Genomic DNA, 21,709 nt, shown 5'->3' with positions numbered 1-21,709 from the left:
CAAAGGACCAATTAGGTCAACCAAGTTTATTTCATTTTATCTGGAGGGAATGCTGTGTAGGAGATGATCGGACACATGCTCAAATCGTACACTCACTGTAACATCATTCTTGTCAATACTGATACACTGATGATTTTTCTTATTAAGGAAAAAATGACCTATGATTGGATTAGAGTTGGGAAACATCGAAAACAAAGAATGTGTACCCCATAACACTGAATTTAAGAGATGAACATCATGGAGTGAAGGTCTCATCACGGCAACATACATACACAGGGATTACGCTATCATACACACTTCATCCATGCTCATCAAGAACTCATCCTTCTGAAACACTACCGCTCACTTGGTAAATGGTCATTGAGGAAAAAAGAGAATCAACGTTAAACCAAGCATCTCGAAAAACACAAACATTTAGTTTGAGCCAGCAGTCAATATTAAATACACCAAACTAGAAAAAGAAGGTATAGAAATGCATATAAAACCGTAACTGTATAAAACAATTAATTAAATTAATACAAATACAAGGTTTAATAAAAAATAGGCAATTAACTCAAAAAAGAAGTGAGTACTAGCTGGCTTCCTGAGAAATTTAGTTATATTGTATAATACTAATAGCTGTCAAAATGAAAAAAAAAACTCAAAATCATAAAAAAAGGAGGGAAAGACAGAACAAAAATATTAACAATGAGATCAATAGCTAATCTATACAATTTTCCAAGCAACCTACACAATGTCCTTTTAATGTACTGACCCTTTGCTAGCAGTGCTCACTGAAACACTTCACATAGAGTAGTTGATTGTCTTAATCTGTGGTGTATTGCTGAGTGATCTGGATGCCGTTTGAAATGCTCCAGCTGTGACGTAAAGGGTAATATTTAAAATAAAATGTGAAATACATATCTAATATCATTTTAATTTCATGGCTGGCAGTTATTAAGTCAAACCTTTTATTACAGAATACTCACAAAAAATGTGTTGTTTACATAAAGTTAACATGTGGGAGAGATGCTTAGTGCAAAAGCATTTTCTGGGAGTAAATGTCCTTTAATCTACTTAACTTGAAATTTTGACTATCAGGTTAGTAAAATGAAAAAGGAATGCCCATGCAGATTACAGTACTACATCACTTACTATTACATAGTTTAAATGAAGGCAATATTGCACAATATCGCATAGTGAAAGATGTTACTTAAATAAATGTACATAGTTTAAAGTATTCCTATGCTTTTCAATGCAGTTAGTTTACTGTATATTGCTACTCTCCAGGTTTCCTTTGCAGTTAGGTTTATTAAAACATAAACTGATTTTTTATTTTGTTCTCAGGGTATATACAAGAGCCCCTATTGTGTGCTTTGCTGCGTCAGAGCTGTGCATTGATCTTGTTTCCACCATTTTGAGCAAGGTGCTGCTTACTGTGGCAAAACACAGGTGCAGAAAAGTCATTATCAGGCAAAAAAGTATTAAACATTCCTCTAAAATGAACAAACTTCGAAACCAGAAAAAATGATATAACAATTAGATTAGTCCTGAAAAGTATTGAGGCCCATGCATGACAGGAAAGAACATAACATAATAATGAACAACATCTCCCACAACTATGAATAAAATAAATCAACAGATAGTGACACCAAATGATGCCAAATCAATGAAAAACAAATCAATGTTTACGGTCTGTGGTGTTAACCAAGGACCTACTTACTTTTAAACACCCATTGATGAACTTTAAACCTTTTAGGATATTAATTTGTAATTTCGACTTCTACTTGTTGAAGATGGGTTTCCAAGAGGTGAGTTCCTCTGGCACAACACAATTAAAAAAAAAAAAAAATCCGAAATAAGCCTGACATAAATAGATAATTTAATACAAATCCAACTTAATTTGTCATGACGGAAAAGGAAGTGATGAAATTAAACAACTGATCAGGTTTTTAAGATGTCTCAACAAACCACAACGGAAATGGTTCTACACAGAAGGAGGAAAATAATGTGTAACTGCCAATGACTAAAATGAATTTGAAGGATTTATAATGGGTCTGTACATCCAGTGGCATTTATCTCGTTTACTAAAAGTGTTAAGCGTTTTGAGGTAAAAGCTAAAACGTAACACAGAAAATGAAGTTTCAGAAATGGCCTTGTTGGACCTTATTGCATTGTTCTTTCACAAATATAACTCTGGTTTATTACATATTAGAGCCGTTTCAATAGCTTTAGATTAAATATGTGTCATTTAACTGCAGGGGAAAACATCTACACGGAACATAGCAATATGTTTTGACTGATGCAGTTCAGTGACATTTAATTAAAAGAATAACTACTCATATTAATGTTACACCGTGGTAACAAATTAAAATAAAAACAAGGCCAGGTTTTCATTAAAGAGATTTAAGGAGATGTTTGGAAATTAATTTGCTATCTGCATATAACTCAACTATGAGGGCATATCAGTGGATATGTGTGGCATACCCACCACAGAAAGGGACATTAACTAACCTAGTGTTTCAGGTAAGCATCGTCATCCGTCTTAAGCACATTACTTATACTTTGTGGATCGTTTCAATGTCAATAGTGTCATCCTGGATAAACCTCATTCAAATGATTTTGATGAAGAAATAACTCATCTCATTCAAGACATCTTTCCTAAGATTTGTTGATGTTGTTCTGTGCAATTCATTACAGACAATGTGGATGCAGCATAACCATGAAATAGATTGTGTTCAGTTCCCACTGAGCAGTATACTGGCAGTCAGGGTTTGGTATCTGTTTGTAGACGAGAGGCTCCACCAATGTCATTTTATGGGAGGGGCATCTTGTAATGCTAGTCAATTTAATAGCATTAAGGAGAATAACTGGTTTTGTTAGTGCTGCTACCAGGACTCAGGCCAACCTAACGCAAATCATGAGTCTCTACAGCATTACTGACAGCAGACTGAGTGACTCTTCCACATTATGAAATGCACTCCTTTCATTATTTCAACGATTATCAACAATATAACATTTGTTTGATCAAATGACTTGTAAGATATTGTAAATATAAAATTGAATTATTTTTCCCTAAAAGAAACACTTCTAGCTTGTCATAATTTCAAGATTAACTAAATTGATAATCGGAGAGCGCAGACCTCGGCCAAGAGTTCATTGCCCCATCTGGAAATATCAGAAAAGTGAAAAATAAACTAAATCTTCCTTTTGGACCATGCCTCACCATGCTACCAAGTTAATTGAAATTGGGGATTCTTGTATTCTTTCTTGATTAAACAAAATCTGATATTACAGAAATGGTGAACGGTAGGTATTCCCTTTAAGTTGGCCCAGACTGTTTCATAATTAATGATCCACCATACCTGACATGCATTATGTGTAAACTCATCCGCTGCTACATTACTGCTGGAAAGCATCATTACTGTGTTGTATTACGGAGGCCTGAGGGGTTGTTTGTAAAAGGAAGGACACTCAGCTGCACAGTCATGAATTAAAATAACAACCTGACGCCATCAATATTTTGATTATGCTCCCTTGTCACTGGTTCTTGATACCCAACCTTACTGGCAGTACACTGCAGCAGTACTCCTGCCTGCAGCAACAAGCTCCCCAGGGACAGTATAGGCATTCAAGCCTGTCAGGTCCCACTCAGACAGTATCCATTTTATCTTACAGCCCGATTCAAGCCTGTTCTTTGTCACTTTTCCATAACTGTTCCTTGACCTCCGTGGGCAGGGTGTTGAAGAGGTCCTCCTCCACCACGAGGCCGGTTCTCTTCAGCTGTCGGCACTCGGCCAGCTCCACGGGCAGACACTCCAGACGGTTTCCTCTCAGTTCGAGCTGTGTCAGCCCGGTCAGCTCTCCAAACCGCGATGGCAAAGACTGCAGGCAGTTGTTTCCCAAGTTCAAAGTGCGAAGCTTTTTGCACTGGAACAGCTCATTAGGCAGGCTCTCGATCTATATGTGTAAGTGAGGAGGGGGTTGTGATAGGAGAGAAACAGAGAGGTTTAGAATGTGTAACTTCAAACATGTTCAAGCAGCAAACAAGCCATAAAATCATTTAAAAAATATCACATTCTTCAAAAGACTTAAAAGATGGATCACAGTAATTATCAAAGTGCTCACCCTGTTGGCAGTCACTGCCAGGTACTGGAGATTCTGGAGGGAGCCGATGTCTGTCGGGATATAGGTCAGGTTGTTATGGCTCAGGTCCAAGAAGCGAAGCTTGCGGCAATAAAACAACTGGCTGGGCATCTTCTCGATCTTGTTTCTGTTCAGGTAAAGTTTCTCAAGGTTGGTCAGTGTGCCAATCTGGATGGGGATATAGGCAATCTGGTTGTACCAGAGCTTAAGGCAGACTAGCCGATGAAGGTGCTGGAAGCTGATGATCTCCTCGATGGTCTTCAGGTTGTTGTCCTTCAAATCGATCTCCTGCAAGTTGTGCAAGCTGAAGATAGAGTGTGGTATGCGTTCTAGATCACAGCGAATGAGCTCAAGCTCGGTCAGGTTAACCATCTTCTTCAGGCTGTTGAGCACCATTAGTTTGGTGCCTTCATTATTGACAGAAAGCTTCTGGAGGTGCATGCCCACGTCGGTCACCACCTGAGGTAGCTTGGTGAGATTGCTCTTCAGACGTAGAACTTTGAGCCTCTTGAGCTCCCGAAGCCCATCGATGACAATGTAACGGTTGTTCTCCGCGCTGAGATTCCCCGTCAGGTGAAGCTCGCTGAGGTTCTTCAGACTGTAGATCCATAAAGGAATCTCTTTGATGTCAGTGAACTTGATGTGCAGGGACTTCAAGTTCTCGCGCAAAAACGCCAAAGCGGGAGCTTCGATTTTGGCCGGTGTGTGGTACAGCCACATCTCTCGCAGGTTAATCAGCTGGGCGATGATCGGTGGGATGGTGACATCGGGGATGAGCTCCAGTTTAAGAACCTCCAGTTCCATCAGGTCAAAAACTGTGTCTGGGATGCCACTTAGCATGAAAAGGTGCAACTCCAACTTCTCCTGAGAGTTCTTGGTAATCCTCTGCCGGAGCTTGTCCAGTGTCCACTCATTGTTGAGGTTGAGTTGCCTCAGCTTATTCTCGCTGACTTCCGAGAGGAACACAGCAAATCGTTTGGAATACAGAGGGTCGTACTGATCGATCATGTGCATCATGAATGCAAAGTCATTCTTAACATCGGGTATGTCACTGTAGCTGCTCTCTTCCCGAATCGACTCAAAGGAGTACTTCTTAAGAGAGCGCCGCAGCATCCAGCAAAGCGTGTACATGCAGATCAAACCATACACCACTACTAAGCTAATGTAGAAACAGGCTAAGATTTTAAAAAGTGTAGCCAACGGGTGGGCACAGCGGTACACGCTGTAACCGGTCAGGCTCTCTATATTTACTGAACAGTCCACACTGAACTGAATGTCATGCACATAATACCCTGTGTAGCAGATTATCAATATAAATTTGATGACTTTGATGATGGTCTGCCGGATGTACAGTCTGTACACAATGTCTCCTTCCTCAACGTGTATACGGAACTTCTTGACTTTTTCGAACAAGGCTTTTGCCTGTTCTCCCTCTTTCTTGTCCAAAACCCCAGTTTCTGTTCTATCTACAATGCCCTGCTCAAAGCGTGTTTTTGTCCTTTGGAGCATAGGAACACTTGCTTCAACATCCTCACTAATAACGGACGCCTTGTGGTCCATTGAGCCGTTCATTTTCATTGGTTTTGGGTCGCTCTCTTCAACCACCGTCTCTGACAGCGCCCTGGTTGTCCACGGAGAGTCAAAGCATTTCAGCAAGATGGATACAAAGTGCTCTAGTTTGGAACTTGTCCGTGGAAACTTAAACCAAAAGTTGCTGCAAGCGAGGAATATAAGGGTGTGGAGTAATACTAGGTAAGGAAAATACTTGGCAAACCAGTGCAGTCTATTCTCATAGCACACAGCATCCACATAGTTGTACTGGTGGCGATCCAGATCATACTGGATTCCTTTGGGTTCCATGAAAAATGATCCCGAGAGGGTAGAATTGAAGTTCTTCTTGCAGGTCTGATTGACCACCCATTTGCAGGGCAGGCAGATCATCTTGTCCTGGGTGACCTGCAGTGTCCCCCCAAACACCGAAATCATAAGCATAACAATGGAGATGTAGTCGGTAAACACATCCCACCATGGTTTCAGGATGCGGTATGCCGGCTGTGTGTCCACAAAGTACCGCAGCTCAGTGATGGGGATCATGGTTAATCTGTGGGAAAAAAAGATTTGAGGACACATTCATTACAGAGGAGAGTGCAGTACTCAATGATAATGCCTTGTCAAATAACAGATCACTACGAAAAAGCAAGCTCTTACCTAAAATGCTACACAATACCCAAAATCCATACTACAATGCTAACTAACGAGGTCATACATCAGACATTGCAGACAACTTATTTTCTAAATATCTGCCAGGCATAATGAAATAGAGACTGACACTTGCTGTGACAAACAATTGCCCTATTGACCTTACCGAGTGGGCCAGCACGTTATTGATTTAACTTTCTTAAACCAACACAATCAATCTTCCCTCAAATAGGGTGTCATAGTGGACATGGCATTTCAAATATTGTGGCTAAATGGCAAACCAGCCAAGGATAAAACATAAAGTCAATTTGTCTGCATTTCACTTATGGTAAATCATTTATGGAGAAACAAAATAATCTCACACATGACGTTGCCTTGAAAGTACATGCAGGCTGTGCATATAATAAAGGATTCATTTAACAGAACAATCCTTTCATATTAGCTTAATGAAGGATAACCTGTGCATCTGATTGGGAGGGCACCAAGGAAGCATTAAGTCATTTTTGTATTTTCTGGTGCTGATTACATCACCTAATTAAAAGCTCTCAGTTTTAATGTTGCCTTTACCCTAATGTTAAAAAAAATGCCTCTAGAAAGTGAAAAAATAAGTATCAACATTGGCATTGCTTCGCTAGTGTAGTATTACACTATAGCACAAGCCTCTTCTCTCTTTTCTTTGAAGTTGGAATAACACCAGCAGCACATTACAAAACCTGGTGAATAAGTGTGAATTAGTCATAATAATTAATTATCTGTGAAACAAATGTGCTTTCCTATGATGAGAAAAGAATGTATGTGGATATTCTATTCCACTTATTAGGCCACTGGCTAGTAAGCTAACTACTTTGCTAATTCATCCCAGAATTGCGAAATTCTGGGATGAATTTGTTGTTTAAAGAAACCATTTTGTAATAAGCTGACAGCAGATTGTGACGAAAGCCGCCTTCATATATTTCACCAGTCTCCAAGATTTGCCAATAGCAACATTCAATTGCAATAGTTTCAGCAGGTAGCAGGCAGTTGCTATGCATATTTATAACACAATAGATACAATTCACTTACTTTGTATTGAACTGACAAGATCTTGAACTTAATCCATCAACAACAGTACTGAATACCCAGATAAAGGTTTAGAGCTAAACAGTGGTTTGGGGGTTAAGTTACTTTAAGTACTTTATAGGCTTTCAAATTGTATTGTTACACAACAGTCATCACAGTCCCAATATCTTAAGTGTCAGTAATTGTGCTGATTCTCATCCAGGGTATTGCAATACCAACTAGGGTTGGGGCAATATAATAATATTTCTGTTTTGCATTTTATCCATTAACCATGTTTATTAATGTTCCAGAAAATGTATTGTTATGATTATATCAAGCACAACATATAATCAAAATATTGATGATGTGAAATTAACTTTACTGTGACCTCAAACCTGGCACAAAGGCAACAACACTAATGTTGTTGTTGGTATAAAATATTTTTATAAAGTTTCTACTTACAAATCCAAAACGTAAAACAAAATAAATCCATACGTAAACAGTCATGAGCTATCCCCAACACAACTGTATTGGCTGCTGTACATCTGAGAAAGATAAAGACCCCCATATCAACTGCTAGCCCTGTGCAAGTTTGACACACCCACAGTTTAAGCTTGAGAAGTCACTCTTCTAAAGATGATGTTCCGTTTTGGCTTGTTTAACCCAAACAACACGGCCGCCAGAGGATCCACCTTTCTCCCTTGCTCTCTATTCTTAGCCATTTCCGTTAATAATACCCAGAGTATTGTCTGTGGGGGCCTTGAGAAGCACCTCCCTCGACCTTCAGGACGAGATCCTGTTTACCTTACAGAAGCTGCTGTCTCCAACTAGTGTCTCTCTGGAATACTTCAGCGTCAACTTTTGCACTCCGACAGCCCCCAAAACACACACCTACACATACACAACAAGAGTGTGGAGTTGGCACTCATCAGCGCCTGTACTTTCTTAGGAAACTATAAAGACGAGGAGTTGAGACGCCTAGTCTGATCCTTGGCAAAATACGTATATTTACCCTGGCCCCAGTTCAGAGACACTTAACCAACTATTCCAGTGATGTGGTCTAGATCTATGGGGAGATGATACAGCAGCACAACAAGCTCACTCAGTAAATAAAATACTCACCAGTTTGGATATGTTATCTGTGCTCAAGTGCCTGTTGATGATCTTGGTGGACAAGCCACTCTGTGTGTAACCAAAACTCTTCATGGACCATTGCCACTCCCATAGCCATGGGGTTGAATAGAATACCTGAAAAGGACAATGGTAGATGTTAATGTCGTCCTAACTGTTCTGGTATACTTGGGAAAGACATAAGCCAAAAGGTGTACAGAAAGTTACCTGCATGCGTATTACTAATCCAAGTTATGTTTAAACAATACTTTATAGTAAACGGTGTGTGCTCTTAACTGTGTAATATATCAAAAAAGATATGGTTTGTGTTGTCAGATAGATACTTATACATACATGGATTTATGGAATATCTTGCACCGCTCGTAATGTTAGCACGGGGTGTCTTTGTCATCTGGCTAGGTAACGTTAGCTGAGCAAGCACTTCTTAACAACAACTTAAAACCGGCTGATTTTGTTTTATCATATACCAATAAATAGTGTTAGAAGCTGTCTTTGGTAGCTTTGATTAGCAGGTGACAACAAACTACGCATCATCACGGACACAAGAAAGGACATTGTTTGATATTAAAACACGTTAGCAAACTAAGCTAGCCTGCTGTTAGCTCATGAGCTATGTTGACCACCGGCTTTATCTCTGTCTTCGGAAGTTTACATACCGTCCAACGATAAGGTAATATGACAGGGGGACTTTGCTAACACGTATTCAAACTGCTATGATGTTCAACTTACTATTTGGTGTTTGCAGTCAAATCCAATCCTGCTTTAATACCAATAGTTGCTAACCAATTTCGTTAGTTTAGGCTAGCAGCTGCGCTAGCTATGTGTTGTTTTTTCCAGGCAGCACTTCCGCCAAGACGACGGATGGCAGTGTGGTGATTTTATCAAACGTAGAAGAAGAACTCCTTTCCGCTCTCTTTTTGGGGGAGATTTGTTATGGTTGTAACTGCAAGGTGAATAGTTTATGTTTTGATAGACTGGAAATCACCTCCTTATTGAATATTTTATTTTTGGAAATGTTGTCATACAACTCTTTACGGATTGTGTGCCCATTCCGGGCTTTACTGCACCCAAACTGGCTGATGACAAACCGACAGACTGTTAATACAACTGTTACATGTTCAGCACATTTTGTGTCTACCAGCTTCCCAAAGAAGGACACATGGCAAAGAAAATGTAACCTCAAATCGACGGGAAATGAAAGTAAGCTAATATACTCGACATATACAGCCAGTTCAACCCGGAATTACTGCACAGGTAAATTCAAACTGAACTGCTGGAATTGCAAACAGCCTCTTTACGAAACACCTGCATTCTTTTGCATGGCATGCAAAGCAGTCCAGCCCCCAGAAGAAGGCACATCATTCTTTAACATCATGGATTGGTGAGTATCTAGATACAGGCATGTATCATTGCCTGAGCAAAACATTTCATGTCACCATGTGTTGCCTCTTTTCAGTGACTACAAATTCTCACTGGACACACAAAAGCTGCAGAAAAGATACTTGCATCTCCAGCGTTCTCTACATCCAGACAACTTCAGCCAGAAATCTGTGGTAGGCAGAGTGGATGTGAGGAGTATTGGGAGAATCTGAATAGAGATATGTTTAATAACACAATTCATTCATCAACTGAGGCTCTCTTGTGTGTATTGCTATCTACTTTGATAGAGGACATTGGGTTTAGCTAACCGTTTGTCCACTTAATTGTGATTTTTGTTTTGTTAGTATGACTCATGGTGAGGTGGGAATAATTATGGAAAAAGTACAAAGATGGGTTTGTTTCAGCAACGCAAAAGTCGAACAAATGAATAGATAAAAGCATTGCTTGAGAAAAGAAAAGGGGAACACTACAACATATGATATACAGAAGAAATTAGTTTGGTACAAACATTGCTGTATTCAGAATGAAATACACCTGTGCTTTTCCTACCATTACATGTCAATAGTTTTTAAGGGATAAATAATAGCTTAAATATCTCAAATAAGCTGTGTAGCTGCTGAAAATAAATAGGGGATGTCATGGCAGCAACTGGATCGAATGACCTAAGACCGTGAATACAATGAAACATGTCAAGGTGCTTTTTCAAGTCAGAGAAAATAACCACAATTATGTAACAGTGATTTCATCAAGGTTATTTCTCCTTTCGTTACGAGACTACACGTTTCTAACAGAAAGCCTGTGGAGTGAAGCTTAAAGACATGGGAAATAGGCAGGATTTTTTGGGGAACTTAACCTATAGTAAGGACTAAAAGTCAGGTAACCTCAACCTTATATAGAACATCAATAAAAAGCACACAGAAAACTCATGGTTTTATCGTAAGACACTTACTTGAAAAAGACAGGAAAGAGATGTTAGTTTGTCAATTCATCTGCAATGAATGGAGCACTTCCTCTCTGCTGTATAGGAAAAACCTTTCCCTGTCTTTTGCCCATCAATTTTGATTTGCCACTATTTAATTGCAGCTAAGTGTACTTTTCTACCACTAGAATCTTGTGTGGAAATCCCATCCAGCCAAATGCACAGTTGATGAGACAATTAGGCCTATATTTCAAATAAAATCCTCGAGCCTCAGAAAGAAATAGGACTTGTCCAAATAAATCCTAGCAGTTTAAAGTCCAATGTGTTTAAAGGTTATTTTACAAAGTGGTAAACGGTTGACTACATTTTCACATTATCCACTTTCTCCTTTGTGGATTGTTAAAAAAGATGCCTGGCAGTTTAGAAGAATAAGCATTATGAGTAGAAGGAAGAGAGGATGTGTGTTGCTTTGCCAGTAATTTATTCTGTACACCCAGGTGCAAAAACACAATGCAGAGTGTTGTCATGAATTAAAGCCTAACTCATATTCAGCAGAATACCAGAGAGAGGAGAGGTAGCGCCTAAATGCTTTCTTCACACACAACCTGTCCAATATTGTACTGACTGTGTTTTATTTATTAGCACCTCTGGCTATTTTTTCTTAATTAGACATCTTCTAGCCTTTTGGTCCTTCATCACATATAGAAACTCATTACTTATACAAGGCCACAAGGCAGCCACCTACTACACTGGTTGTTATTACAGAAACAGCTCTACACGATGGGCCCATGGGCCAGCGCTTCAGACTATTGATTTTCACAAGGGCTGACAGACCTGATAGCTGCAAAATGTACTTAGATCTGCCAAACATTTCCAAGATGTTTTCCGCCCTGTCTTGTTTCCACACTTCTGTCGTGTCAAACTCACACCTGCATCCCTTGAAGGGTCCCAAATTGCCAGACAACAAAGGAGTAGCTGTATGTCATTCACCTAATTGTTAGTATCACCAAGGATTTGGTGTTTAAAAAATGGACAGTGGTATAGATTGTTATGACAAGGTGTACAACATCTCATATGTTATTCCCTTTAGTGACAATTTGATGTGTGACTCTGGATAACGTGACTGTTTGTAGTTTTGAAGGCACAGCATGTTAGTTTAAACACACAATTACTCACAATTTCTCTCCCTTTTTAAAATAAATGAATATGGATTGAACATTCTTAACTATACAGAACCCTCTTTTGCAGAAAGAACAGGAGTATTCAGAAAGCTACTCCGCTCTTGTGAACAAAGCTTACCAAACACTGCTTAAGCCTTTGAGTCGTGGCCTTTATATGGTGAGTTTAAATCCCTGACTTAGCTTCTAATGGATGGTTTATTTTCATAATGGCTCGCTCTGTCTGTCTGGACGCCTGTTATTGAGAAACACCGTTCCATCTGAACGAGCTGTTGAGGTTGATGATCTCCCATTGTTTTTTTTCAGCTGGAGCTGAAGGGGATGCGTATAGAAGAGGGCACCGACTCCGGGGCTGATCCAGAGTTTCTAATAGAGCTGATGGAGATCAATGAAGCCCTTGATGAAGCTAAGACTCCAGAGGAAGCCAGTAAGATCGGCCAACACACAAAAGGTAAATAAATATGCCTATTTGATTTATTGAGTGAAAGTGTTCATGAATCTTGAATTAGCGCAGGTGGACTACCAGCTGGTTAATTGGTGCTGAAATATCACATACTGTCTATACAGGAGCTATTTCAGATTTTCATCTAGGTTTACCTGTACAGGCTCTTAAAAGTTCTCAAAATTGAACAATATCATGAAAATCCCCTTTTGGCTGAGATGCTCACTGTAGAGTCTTTATTTGTTTTTTCTTTGTTTCCTTGTTATCATTAATATTTCAGTTGTGATTGATATGGTGTGATCTGTTCACAGTATGCTTGGTTTCATACAACAGCTAGCAAACCTGAAGCAACTGGTGTATCTCTTTCCAGTGCAACCTAACAAACTTACGACGTTGGTTTTCGTATTCAGGAAATTTGAATCCAGGGCAGGAATGGTTGGCTCCACCATTAATGATAAACACGACTATATAAAAAAGACCAAAACATTCACTTGATGACTGATCCAAAAAAGCGGTGACCAACAATATGTGCCCCCCTTTAAAAAGTATGGGGATTCGATTTCTTGACTACTATCTTTCTAGAATGTATGTACAATGCACAACAAGGCTGAAAACATCAGACCAGAGGACATAATATACTTGAAATATACATTTCTTTCTACATGGTGTTTTCAATTTATGTCACATTTTTAAAACACAATTTTCCCTCATATCCTTGTGCTACATGGTGGGCACATCCAATTGTGTTAACACAATATGACTCTTTGATTTTTCCAATATGGTTTGTGTAACTTCAAATCAAGCAGGTACTCTCAGAGGCAGGAGTCCTTTTAGGCTTCTACAAATAAAAAGCACCATATGTGCCTTGTCTTGTTAACACATGCAGAACTGGCACTTTTCTCCTACCCACTTGCAGGGAAACTGGCAGTCTTGACAGAAGAAATAGACGCTGCCCTCCTTAAAGGTATGATATTATTTTTGTCTTCCTCCCTCTCATTCCTTTGTTTGTTTTGTAATCAATGCCAACACTTTTTTTAAGTCATTAAGTGAGTCGGTTATTGAACCTCCTTTTTCACTCTGTTTTTTTGTTATCAGGACAGCTTCAATCTGCCAAAGCCCTGCTTGCCCAAATGAAATACTTTGCAAACATTGAAGAGAAAGTAAAGGAAAAACTTTCTGAATTCATGTAATTGTACCCACTATTTAATGTCACTTTATTCATTGTTTTAACCTAGTTCACAAAGTTTTGTAAAACAGCAGAACAATAATTGTACATTTGTCTTGGGAATATGGAAATATAATATTCAAATTAAATAATAAAACTACTTGTTATGCATAATACAACTGAATGTATGGTGATTTGTGATTAATCTTATATTATTTTATTAAAAACTCTTCAGATGTGAGGGTGTAATTGGATGTATACAGTATCTCCCTTGAATTCCAATAATTTCACAAGCCTAATCATATCCACTTGTACCTAATGTATCATTAAAAATGACAGAGATATATAATTACCTCTGATTAAATGTGCTGCTCCGAGTGTTTATATGATTATCCTGCCTATCAGTTCAGCATTTTGTCATGTGGGACTGTCATTCAGTTCTTCGGGGTACCTTTAGGTGGAGACATAATACCTTGACAATTATCATGCAGAGGAGCAGGACATGTTGTACAAACTGGATATGAGACCAGAAGGAAGTCCTTTATTGAGGTAGACAACCTATTGAATTATTTAGGATGGCTTCGTATGTAGCATTAATGCTATGATAATAAGAAGACCCTACTGAATGACGATTACTTGATGAGCCAAAGATCTACGATCTGGGTAAAGTTCCAGCTCATAAATTAATGTACATTGACCCTGTACACCCCTGCCTGCAGCACACTGATTTGTCCATCAGAATGTTAAATTATCCATCTTCTCACCCATTTAAGTCGATTTTCAACTCCAAAGATTCATAATCTGTAATTACTTTGCAAATTGGAGCTCCGGTCTCATCAAGGCTTCTGATCCGAGAATCTGATATAGGTGTAATCACACCGAAAAAAAGGCACGTTGTCTTAATCTGATGGCAGAAAGTGAACCATAAGATCACATATCATATGGAAAATGTTATTTGAGACATACAGGCATCGCAGCGTAAACCATTTTGTGTATTAGCTGTTTTCTGTGCTCGACACCCTACTGTAACACATACTGACTGGTTGCTTATTAAGTCTGGAACAACAATGTCATGTGTCTGAAGCTGTTTCGTTGTTTAGCGTGGAGAAGCACTTTCCTTAATACACATGGAAAGGCATTGAATGAAACAGGGTTTCTCACAACATAAGGAGACTAACGGGCCTGTTTATTATTCATGTCCTAATCGGAAGGCATCTACGGCGTCTTTGAATTAATGAGAAAATGTGATCGACCAACACTGAGGCCACTGCCGTCTCCCAGATATTTTTTAAATTGAGTTTGAAAGAGACGGGAGGGGTGAAAACTCACTGCAGCTGGGCTGTGAAATTGACTTGGACGGGAAAATGAACTCGGTACATACGACCACCATGAACCAGTCATGATGCACTGGGTTAATTTAAACATTACTCACAGGCCTACATCACCCAGTTAAAATAATTCCTATTAGCTATGTTAGTTATTAAAGTAGTTTGACACTTTGCTAAATTAGCTTATTAAGATTCCCATTGAGAGTAAGTTGCGTATTGAGACCTCCTCACATTTGTACACTTAGCTGCAACTAGTTAGCTTATCATGCTATAAAGACTGGAACTAAGCTAGCCTTGTTCCCAAGTTAAGAAAATGAGCTCACCAGCAGCTCTGTTTTACATCTCATTTGTTTTATCCATATTAAAACCTGAGGGCAAAAATATTTTAAGTTCTACATAGGGTTATGTGCTAGACTTTTTATTTGCCTGGTGCATTGATTCTTGTTATCATAAATATTATAATAAGATTAATGTGTTCGCGTGACCTATGTCTAAATCATGTTCCTTAATCACATTTAAGACTGAAATGTAGGTGGGCCACTGAAACACAAATGCAATTGAAAAGTTCCTCATTATAGGCTATTTTACTTATGATGATGGAGTATAAAAATCACTAAACTAACCAAACAGTAGCTAATGAAAAGTGATTGACAAAAGTCTAAAGCTGTGGAGGATGACTCACCGGAGCTGAGCGTTTTTCTTTTTACATCCGAGCAGCAGTCTTTATGATCCTCACCCTTCTGCTCAGCTTCTGTGTGACTCAGCCGTTGAGTGTCACTCCCATCTTCCCACAGATACCTCAAGCCTGCTGTGTGTACTTGTGTCTCACCGGGTAGTAATGCCATTATAATCTACCGCTATTAGGCTTTCTTCCCGCCCTTAATCCGTGTTTTTATGTTGTTTATCTCATCTCTTTGCCTCCCCACAAAGCTCCCGAACTACAACCTACTTTGAAACCTGTTACTCTACAAATGCATTTTCTGAATGTTTGACTGAATGTTTCTTGCTTAGTTCTGCGTCTGCATAATTTGATACAGTTTTGAATCTGAACCCACTCATTTGTAATATGTGATTCGTAGACAGAGGAATGTAGCTTCTCAAGTCTGTGTTCCCAAAGATCAAGAGCACAGCAATCTGCTATTTACATTGTCTGCCATTTGGTTGCAACAACACAACACCTGGCATGTGTGATTTGTCTGCTAACGTGATATATTACAACATGAAATATTACTGTTTCCCTTTTAGCTGATACACAACAGGCACAAATGTAAATGTTACATTTGTGCTACCATAGTGGAAAGATAACATCCACATTTAGGTGTTTCTTTTTTTTGTTGATTATTTGTATTTGTGGATTCATCCTAAATTATTTGCTTTCTTTAAATGAGTGTAATACGACATTATTTTAATTATTGTACTTAATGTGAGTAATATACTATGGACCTACCCTATTGACCTGGATTGTTTCCTATCAAACATGTTCGTATCCATTGTTAACATCTTATCTCCAACTGTAATGGGGCATCAGCTCATTAAAGCTTTGATTGTAATATATTGACTTTCCTAATTTAATGTAATTATAAATCAAATCAGAACACACTCTGACAATAAGCGCCTTTCTTCTCGGTTACATGTTGGTGGGGAGAATTCCCAGAGGTGATCCCCACTGCAGCAGATGAGCCGCTCCTCTAAGCTTTTGATATAGGCCCTGCTGAGAGATTTCCTGGGAAATTTCTGCTCCTCTCAGCAATATGAGGCAAAGGCCATTGCATTTAGACCCGGTATTTTTGTGTTTTTGCACACATGGTTGTATGTGTTTGTGCAGACAGGAATTGAGAGCTGGCTATCTTCAAATCCCTTTGACTTCTCAGAATGGGTAATCGCCCCAGCCAAAAGCAGTTGTCAAGTAATCCCCTTATCAATTGTCTTTCCTGAACCTCTTTTCACATGTATTCCTCTAAATCGTATTGGATTTGATTTGGTACACTGAACCAATCAAATACATTTGTTGTGGTGTAGCAATTGTATCTTGTAGCCCAAATCATGTTGCCATATATTCCAGGATAAACAAGAAAGTGGTTGGTTTTTAAGTTATCTTTTTTCATAATTCAGATCAGTCAGATATGCCCCTGGTGCATTGCAGGCTTTTCTTGTTTGCTAACAAAACAATGTCCCAATCCAGCTACCGGTTATGGCTGTGCAGCAGTCTGTATTGCTTCTAGATGTCAACATAATATTCTGCGGCACACATTTCTAATAATTGAGTCACTAATGCAACTCACACTTTCTATACAGATTTCTTTAAGGATGACAGTGATCAAAGGCACACTTTCCAGAGCCAGGTGTCTATATTCTAATAGTATTTTTCTACCTGGAGGTATGGTTATGCATAATAATGAGATTTGCTGAATTCATATGTAAATGTTGTTTGCGTCTACAAAGTCCCAATAGTGAGCAAATATCAAATATCTGATGTGTTTACAACATTTCCTCAGTTCTGAGAAGCATAATCTTCAAGGAATAAGAGGTCCAGTTTTAATTAAAAATCTATGAAGCAGCAGGATGCGGGTGAATCTACAAGTTAAGAAGGATTTTTTGGGTGCTCAGCTGTCCCATTGAAACACTAGGAGCTATTGCTTCAAAGGGCTCCTTTGTGGTATTTGAGTTTTGAAAGCCTTTGAAGGCGTAGAAACGGGTTTTAAACAAGGTGTGCGCTTGTGGAAAAACAGATCAGCCATTCACTTTCAGCTGAGTTCAGTGCAAACCACTCGCCTCAGGTGAGATTTCTGTCCTCACCCTATCTTTTCTCCTGTGCTGCAGATATCTCACAGCCATTACAGTGTCCACGATTCAGATCTGGCCTGATTGTTTTTACTTAAAATCCTTTCACTCATTATGGCTCTTTAATGGCCCAAGACAAAAACGTTTACCAAGTTCCAAAAACGAAGAGACAAAGTCCTTCTTAACTTAACTAAGTGCATCTTCTTGTCTCTGAGTGAGAGTGGTAATCTAGCCATCAAACCCAGACAGAACAAACACAGGAACTTTTTGTAAGGTTGTCCCAAAGTCATGAAATATTTTTTGGGTTGTTAAGATGTCTGTACTGTTATAGTTTATGAACTGGAAACACTATAAAAAGATGTAAACACCACAACGCGTAATCTGGACAAGCACAGCCTGCTTTATTGTCTATTTTTTATATGATGCAGGGTCATTTTCTCACAGACTCTAAACAATTTTAATTTGTTTTGCATTCCCCTGCTGGCCATAAGAAACATGCAAGTTTAAGGCACAAGAGGTTGCCATCAGTTCACCATTACAGGTCCACCACATACACATAATTCAATGAATTGTTCTTATTATCAAAATACTGGAAAAGCAAATTTTACCATCCAAAAAATCTAAATGTTACAACATTAAATTGCTATGGAAACCCGACCTGAAAAAACGCACCAGGAAATAATTTGGTTTCATGTGTGAAAATGATATTGCAGATCTCATTGCAGATTTTTGCCGTCACCTCTTTTATAATTGAATCATGACATAAACACTGGTTACAAACAGCCTTAAAAACAACGTGTTAGAAATTGTAAGCAGTAGGCTGAGCATGCGAATGCGAATGCTGATGTACAACATTTAAGTAAAGAGATATCAGGTCGTGCCTGAGCTTTACTGCAGGTGGGCCAGACAGGATTCATTTCTGAAGGAGGATGATTGCATTGTGGTGCAAGTACAAACCAATTCTGATCTCTGAACAAAATAATATCATTGAGATTTATTACTATGCAGGAATTCAGCCAAATCCCTGCACCTGGGTAGCCATATATTGCCTAGACTCAATATTGTCCGTGAGCCACACCATATTTTCCTGCATTTTCACTTGGGGGGAAATAATTTGCAGTCACCGGTGCACATTAATTTGTTAGACCTTGCTTTTCAAGCACACAAAAGAAGCAACAGTCCACCCTCGGCTTGTGCTGCTAAAATTCACATAATGATGACTCTCGTTACTCCGTGCATTCTACCAAGTTCAACAACAAGCTAACCTTTTTTCTACTGCAGCTGTTTCTATGACAACACGAGCCCCTGCTGCAACTTTAAAGCGTGATGAACACAAAAGCCAGAAAATGGATTTGATTGATCTTGCTTCTCTCCACGGGATTGATATCAAGACTGATAGGGCTATTCAGGCTAACAGGCATAGATCAAAAAGTGATAATATTTTTGCTTTCCTTACAAATGCGCTGCAGTTGAATATTTCTGAACAGTGTGTTCAAACTATCACTGTATTTCTAAAGCTGTCATATTGTTCTGCATTACAACAACATGGGTATTTGTCCTTATATTGGGGTAAATGTTTATCTCAACAAAGTTGCACATCTGTCTTTTCATGTTATAAAAACATGGCTGCATTATTTCCTGCAGCAGGTATTAGCTCTTTGTGTTATATGCTCTGTTCTCAAGAAAAAAAACCTTGGGCTTTTCTCTACCTTGCTTTCCTTATTGCATTTGACAGGACAGGGACCACATAACTCAATCTTGTCAAAAGCACAAATTTAGGCCTTTGAGAAAGGGCTGTGCCATTGACCCTTGGGCTTGACTCAGTGCCTTTTCAGCTAAAAAAAATCCCAGAAACCTTGCCTTCCTCACTGCTGCCCCAGTTTGCAAAGTAATTTGGGATTGGTACTCTAATCCAGACTTGATATTAGATGATGCAGGGAACAATTAGGGTGCATCGTCCGACAGTTTTGAGTCTTGCCAATCACCAGAGCAGAGAGAAATTAATCATTCTTGGGGCTGTCAGTGTGTGTCAGCCAGGAGACATTTGTCTTTGAACCCATGTCACTAATTTGGCAATAACGGTTCCTTTGATTAGTTTACTGCCTGAATCTCTGCCAAGAGAGCACAGAGACGGATTGATGATGCTTGTATCCTGTAATTTGGTGGCACTCAATCTTAACAGTGATCAGGGTTGTGTTAAAACACACAATACATGTAATTGCTTGCTCGTAGATGTGATGATGTTTTTGAATCAGTGTTTGAGTGAGGACCAGTACTCTGAGGTGTAAGCACTAGTGTGGAGGTTTTCTGTAATTTGCATTTTTAGACTTGCTATGGAGCAGTATTGAAGATTATTTTCCGGTGCTGTGTCACTGTGTCCTCAGATCAGCTTCATGCTGCTTAAACAAAACTGTTGACACATCTCAAGCTAACAAAGTTCATTCCTGCACGCAAAAGAGTTGAGCCAGAAAGAGAACACATAATAATACTTTGTCAAACTTGCAGCAGAAAAAGTGCATTCAGCTGGTGTCTTTTCACATATTGCCTCCTTCCCTTGATTTTGGTTTTGTTTTTTGGGACACATCTGATGTTTACTTCAAGGCCTCTCAATAGGCTTGCCTGAGAGGTAAACAACACTGTAAGGATAGATTACCTTTTCAGTATGACTGCTCAGAATACTGTCCTTTTTCCTGGGTATTGTTCTTTGCACTGATTTCCACACAACACATTTTCACTAGGATAAATGAAAATGAATGACTATCTTCAACACAGTTTAATCTATTCATGGGAAACACTGCAATCTTAATTTGAGAATAACTGGTGGTATTATTTTAATTCAACCATATGTCAGGAGGAAGACTTACTAACATTACAACAGTTAATTGATATTTGCAAATAAAAAAATCACAATACTGTTATAACATTATATTCAGTTAATTTCCACCTTGTTTATAAAGCATACTTAGAAAGATGGACCTTTAGTAATCCCCCGAAGGGGAAATTCAGGATCCAGAGCAGAGAGGCAGCCAGTCTAGCCAGCGCAAGGGAGCAGTTGGGGGTTGGGTGCCTTGCTCAAGGGCACCTCGGCAGTGGCCCGGGAGGTGTACTGGCTCATCTCCAGTACCAGCTACACTCTGTATTTCTTGATCTGATCGGGTCGTGAACCTGCATCCCTTCGGCCCAAAGTCCAGACTGAACCACTGTGGTCCACTTCCACTTCATGGCACTTCATACATTACAAGGTGTAATACAATTTACACAAGCAAAACACACAGAAATGCATGGATACACTAAGAGTTCCTTTAATTCTACTTTCACTTTTGACCGACATCTGAGATCATCTGTCATTTTCAGCAATTGTTTGCGTGAGCCTTTGCATCAAAAGTTAGCATTTCTGGTTTATCTTTGTTTTATTACAAAAAGTTCCCTGACATCCATAGGTGGACAAAATTGATACAGTGAATTATGAAACATGTGGTATCTAGTCATATATAATAATCATTGAATAATGTATTTCTGTATGAGTTCATGATGAATAGTAGCGGTCCAAGAATCGCAACCTGGGGCACTCCCTCTGACTGGAGTACATCTCCAATGGATAGAAAGATCTGATGGTATCAATAAAAAACAAACACTCGTTGGGCCACTTTCAAAATGAATAATGAACTTAGCAATGTTTGCAGTCTAATACAATTGGTGTCAAAGAGCAATGAGGTAAGGTAATATAAAACTCCGGTTTTGTGTTTATAATCTAGGTATCTGACTTGTTTGTCAGTGTCACTATATCAGGTCCTATGTTAGATCTCAGTAGCGTTGTTGACAGTGTGAACAGGGGAAATACGATTTCCCCCAGCAGATGGTCTCTCATCTAGCTTATCAGAGATTCCTACCTCAATATGGATCCCTCCCCATCCCTCTTTCTCTTCCTGCAGTCCCCCCTCCACCAGAACACCTCAGAAAGGTTTCTTTCTCTTATCTTACCTATACATCTACTGCCTGTGTGTTTAGACAAATATCCTCCAC

General features: G+C 39.1%; 2 protein-coding genes across 3 annotated transcripts; one reads left to right on the top strand and one right to left on the bottom strand.

Annotated features, from left to right (window-relative positions):
* Positions 1 to 11: 11 nt before the first annotated feature.
* lrrc8ab (leucine rich repeat containing 8 VRAC subunit Ab) lies at positions 12 to 9,369 on the bottom strand. The gene is made up of 4 exons (XM_063896862.1): positions 9,223 to 9,369; positions 8,485 to 8,610; positions 4,108 to 6,226; positions 12 to 3,939 (listed from the first exon to the last, which is right to left on the bottom strand). Exons 3-4 carry the CDS (start codon positions 6,217 to 6,219, stop codon positions 3,664 to 3,666), a joined length of 2,388 nt encoding a protein of 795 aa, XP_063752932.1. The 5' UTR covers positions 6,220 to 6,226; positions 8,485 to 8,610; positions 9,223 to 9,369; the 3' UTR covers positions 12 to 3,663.
* On the top strand, positions 9,332 to 13,941 carry hscb (HscB mitochondrial iron-sulfur cluster cochaperone). Of its 2 annotated transcripts, XM_063896863.1 has the most exons (7): positions 9,332 to 9,693; positions 9,829 to 9,874; positions 9,950 to 10,046; positions 12,041 to 12,130; positions 12,277 to 12,421; positions 13,329 to 13,376; positions 13,508 to 13,941. In XM_063896863.1, exons 1-7 carry the CDS (start codon positions 9,507 to 9,509, stop codon positions 13,600 to 13,602), a joined length of 708 nt encoding a protein of 235 aa, XP_063752933.1. In that variant the 5' UTR covers positions 9,332 to 9,506; the 3' UTR covers positions 13,603 to 13,941. The 2 variants fall into 2 exon arrangements, with proteins under 2 accessions (XP_063752933.1, XP_063752934.1); XM_063896864.1 differs by having other exon boundaries at positions 9,341 to 9,874.
* Positions 13,942 to 21,709: the final 7,768 nt, after the last annotated feature.

Source organism: Eleginops maclovinus, chromosome 12, assembly GCF_036324505.1.
Source record: "Eleginops maclovinus isolate JMC-PN-2008 ecotype Puerto Natales chromosome 12, JC_Emac_rtc_rv5, whole genome shotgun sequence".
In the NCBI taxonomy this organism is placed as follows: Eukaryota; Metazoa; Chordata; class Actinopteri; order Perciformes; family Eleginopidae; genus Eleginops; species Eleginops maclovinus.
Note: the sequence above shows the minus strand (reverse complement) of the source record. Positions and strands in the feature narration are given on the sequence as shown.